Source organism: Limulus polyphemus, unplaced genomic scaffold (assembly GCF_000517525.1).
Source record: "Limulus polyphemus unplaced genomic scaffold, Limulus_polyphemus-2.1.2 Scaffold5447, whole genome shotgun sequence".
Classification (NCBI taxonomy): domain Eukaryota; kingdom Metazoa; phylum Arthropoda; class Merostomata; order Xiphosura; family Limulidae; genus Limulus; species Limulus polyphemus.
The window spans coordinates 47772-52828 of record NW_013671057.1 but is presented as its reverse complement, the minus strand read 5'-3'; the positions used below and the strand labels follow the sequence as shown (position 1 = coordinate 52828).

Sequence of the window (5057 nt, the reverse complement as noted above, 5' to 3'; positions counted from 1 at the left end):
GTGTGTTGTAAAAAAAAAAAAAAGATCAAAGTTCAAGGTTGTAAAGGCTCATCAAATTCAAAACTTTAACATTTTCATTAATAATAAGAAACAAAATATATATTCCAATATATATATATTGATATTTTATCTGACAGATATAATTAGTAAAGTAATTAGGTTTTGAAAGCTATTTCACTTTTTTATGGAGTGATTTTTTACATAACTACATGTTTTACATTTCAGTGTTCGTAGTGTTATGCACAAACACCTTGAGAAAATGGGGGAAGTGACATTTGATAAGATATTCAACCAAAGGCTAGGTAAGTTTCATGTGTTTATGTGCTATCTGTAAATGTTCTTAGTCTTGTATTCAAATTACTAATTAATTAAGTTTATATGTGTCATTCACATAGTCTTGATTTAGAGCGTCAAAAATATTATACCATTAATACTGATAGAAGTGCATAGAGAAGAATGGGTAAAGTTGTGTTTTACGTGATTTTGTTGCTAAAAGGAATCAAGGTAATGGTTATAATATTTGCTTTTAATTGTCAGATGCACTCCTTCATCTCATTTGCATGCTTTCCGTTGACTTGCTTTTGTTTTATTCTTCCGAAACTCGTGTTTTCAACATCTTTCTAAATCTCGAGATGTATCACCTAGAGTAATAGGCTGACATTTATAATGTTGAATATGATAAATTACCTCAACTATTGCTTAAAAAATTAACAAAGATTGGGCAAATCTGAAATGTGATATACAAAATAAAAGTTTCTTATTACAACATGTTTGACCTTTTTATGCCTGTGATTTTACTTATGCCTCTACACTTGTATATGATTTTTGTTTTAAGTAAGATTAAGCCTGGCCTTGTAGGTAGCATGCCAGATTGGGAATCCAGGGGTCCACGGTTTATGTCCCATTGCTGCAAAAATTGCCTGCACTATTTGGTCAAATAAGAGCAGCCCAAGCACTGACAAGTGGTACCGTGTACTTAGCTGCCTTCCTTTAGCTGCCTTCCTCGTGTCTATCAGTTGATAATTAAAGTTGATTTAGAGAAGGTAGCCCTTCTGTAGCTTTGAACAAATATCTGAAACAAACACACAAATTAATTGTAAAATATAAATATGCAATAATATATAAAAAAACTAACGTATAAAGTCAACAATAACAATCATGACTGTAACACACATTCAGTGACTCCACAAGTTTGAGTTAGCTTCTACTACAGTTGTAGCATTTTGTGCCATTCATCCTGCTATAAATTATTGAATAATTGATGTTTTATTGAAACAATTGTTGGAACCAACTCCTGCTGCAAATTATAATATATATTTGACACATTATTTAAATACTTAAAGCCAAATCGTGTTACAAATTATAGAACAGTTTCATAGCTGGTAAATAAGCATTATTCAAGATTAAACCCCCCACAACAAATGTTTACTACTATTTGGCCACATTCGCCAGTAATAGATCAGTAGAGGAGTCACACTTATGTAATGACTAAACCATTTTTTTTTCACGTAATACAGTCAGAGTTGTAGCCTTTACGTAATTGACTCTAAAACTATTCTTTTTTCGTCTAATCAATTCACCTAGTAGTCATTTTCTATTTTATAAATGTGGACTCTGAAACCATTGTATTTTATGTAATTCATTTAGTAAGTAGGCCTAAGTCACCGTCATGTAATTAATGGTCTCACATTATTTATTGTGATTCATTTAGTAAGTAGGCCTAAGTCACCGTCATGTAATTAATGGTCTCACATTATTTATTTGTAATTCATTTAGTAAATAGGCCTAAGTCACCGTCATGTAATTAATGGTCTCACATTATTTATTGTGATTCATTTAGTAAGTAGGCCCAAATAATGTGAGATCATTAATTACATTACGGTGACTTATTGTAATTCATTTAGTAAATAGGCCTAAGTCACCGTCATGCAATTAATGGTCTTACATTATTTATTGTAATTCATTTATCCCTAGTATGGTTATATTTTAATCTACCAAGTTTTATTTGCATTTTTGTTGCTTAAGTTTTCTTTATACTGAAGGATTAATTAACGGTGACATAAGTAAGGCTTAGATTTGTATTGGCACATGTACAAGTTATGTATGTTCTGTTACATTACTGCAGCTGTATCATATAGGTTGGACATAGACCTTTCTTATCTCCAAAGCTCCACCGTCAATATGGTTGAAGCTGCTTCAACCTGATAACATTAGTCCTGAGTAGACTATAGTTACACGTTTTGTTTATGACGTTCATCATGTGCTCTCGAGAGAGTCGCCGTTGTTAGGTAGCAGCGCGAGCGTTTCGTTTTTACATGGAGATTGTATACGTTTTTTAAAAATAAAAATTTCATTTTGTTTGTAAAAAAACGTTTTGTAATAAACCAAACTTTGAAATGTTTGTTAGTTGACTGTATACTTAATTCATGCATCTCATTTATTCAGTCAGGAAAAAAAGACGTGTTTTGCATGTTGTTTATGTAATGATTTTGTTTTATTTATTATTCCCTGGATGTAAATATAAAATAATATTTTTAAACATTTTGTCATCCAGTTTTTATTACATCATAACTCTAATCATGACCTCTTCCCCGATGGCTGAGCGGTACGTTTTAGGGCAATATTAAGGTTTTAGTTCAATTCCCGCTCTGGGCACAGCGCATATAGCCTATTGTGTATATAAAAAAAAAAATAGGCCCGAAATAAAGCTTTAATTGTTCCAGCAACATACAAGTTTACTGTTTTTATCTCTGTATGAAATACAATTACAAATTTAATCGGGGAATCTATGCATTGCATCCATTACGAAGTTTGTATAAATATATAATTTTGTTTGGATATTTTGTAAGACAGTTTCAGGCCTAAGGTAAGTTTTGAACACAGATGGGCCGGGTGTGGTCTAGTAACCCAAGAGTTTGGCAATGGTTGATGCTGACTACTTGTTTTCCCTCTAGGCTATTATTTTAAAATTAGGGAGGACTAACCTAGACGGCCCTTTTGTGTCCTAAACAAACAACAATCTGTACGCATTCACCCTAAAACTGCAAACACCCACAATAGAGGCTTGATAACATGTATTCATTTTCATTGAAAATTTATTTTGTAAGAATTTTTATGTATTATTTTATTTTTTTCAATATCCGTGAATAAAGTGATTTTACCGACAGTTTTATGTGTGTGAAACCAGTTATTAGATCTCCATCTAGATCAAAGTGACTTCAGTCGATTTCGTGAGTGAATCTCAAAATAAAATCCACAGTATAATTTCATCTAGAGCAGGAGGACACCCATCCCACAACAAAGATATTTCGTTGTTCAGGTCTGAGAAAATACATATTCAAAAACCTTCAATCTGACATCCGTCTATATCGACTGGATTAGGCCTAGTAGTTAGCATTCATTATCTTTGAATCCGATGGTTCGTGGTTCGTGACCCGTTGCAACATAAACACACACCGCACGTTGAGACTTTGGTTGCACTACAATAGTAATAGTCAAATCCTATACCTGTTCGATCAGTGATCAAGAGTTGGCGGTTGGTGCTGTGTCATGTATCTCCTTCCGTCTATCCATATATATATACTTGTCTACATTTTCCCAGGTTAATTACAACGTTGCACTTGTATTCAATTTTATAAGTTGGATATTTACCCACTTGCCCACGTGCATGTTTCACCGATTCGGTTTCATTCCCTGGTGATCATTTAAAGAGCAAGATACTTGAACTTGCATTACACTCTGATGACAATGGCATTTCTGGTTGTAAAATCAGAGTTAACGTTATTGTAAAATTACAGCTATAGTAGGGCTAATCTCTGTTGAAACATAACAGGAAAATGTTAAACCTTACGTTATACATTGAGCCACTTGGCTTTGTCACTTTTCGCGATTTATATATATATATATGCAGCATTTGTATCTAAAATAGTAATACTCCACCTAGCGGGTGAAACAAATAATACTCCACCTGGCGGGTTATGTGTGTTCATAGTTTACAGAAATATCAGACATTAATTTTACAGACCCCCCCCCCCCCGATGAGACAGCGTTAAATTTATAGACTTACAACGCTGAAGTCCGGGGTTCGATTCCCTGGACAGAGCTTATATAGCCACTGTGTAGCTTTGCGCTAAACCAGCCAACAATAGATAGCAGTCACTCCACTGTCTTACATCAAAGATCGGCATAGAAACACTTGCCCAGGGATGGCGGCAATCATGTCGTAAATGGTTAGCGTGAAAACCGTTTGTGCAACTAACTAGTTGCAAGCTACAGTCACTAGGTGGTAAGCTAATTAGTAACGTTAAGCCTACTTCGTATATCTGTTATTCAACGTAATGGAAATTTGACAATTAAAACAATCTGGATGTAAAATTAAAAGCACGCATAATTTACATATATATATAAAGTGCGTCTTATAAACACTACAAAACTCGTTCATGATTTAATTCTCTAAAGCTAAACTATTTTATTTTCTTCTGTTTATGTTTTCAATAACGGCGATAGAATCTTTTATTGTCTTATATACGAGTCGCGTACCAATAACTAAAATTTCGTTGTTGCGCTTCCAGGATTTTATTTAACGTTCTCGTGATGACGTAGATAAGTAATATAGCCCAATTTTATCTGTAAACTGATATGCTTCCACATTTAATAAATGGTACGGAGCCTAGTTAATCGTTTATTTTAAGGAAAAGGGGGCTTATATACTGATGGAAATGAAACTGGTTATAGTTTTTGAGCAGTTTTATTATTTCATCAAGTTTCATAAAACCATAATAAAAATCGAACGGACGCACTCTCGGGTAGAAGATGTACAGAAAGACAAAAAACAGGATGCCCCAAAAAATAGTCTGGATTTGTAAACGTCATGGAAACAAACCGATGGCTGACAGTCAGCTTTATCTGCCAGTCTAGGGAATATCCGTCATGGAAACAAACAGATGGCTGACAGTCAGCTTTATCTGCCAGTCTAGGGAATATCCGTCATGGAAACAAACAGATGGCTGACAGTCAGCTGTATCGGCCAGTCGAGGGAATATCCGTCATGGAAACAA

The 5057-nt window shown here is 34.1% G+C and overlaps 1 protein-coding gene across 1 annotated transcript in view; it reads left to right on the top strand.

Annotated features, from left to right (window-relative positions):
* Positions 1-225: 225 nt before the first annotated feature.
* LOC106472589 (G protein-coupled receptor kinase 2-like) overlaps positions 226-5057 on the top strand; it is a gene marked incomplete at both ends in the record, with an annotated part of 52275 nt that continues 47443 nt past the window's right edge. The window contains one exon of the mRNA XM_013933244.1: positions 226-302. Within this exon, the coding sequence (XP_013788698.1) occupies positions 226-302 (77 nt within the window). The remainder of the gene's footprint in view (positions 303-5057) is intronic.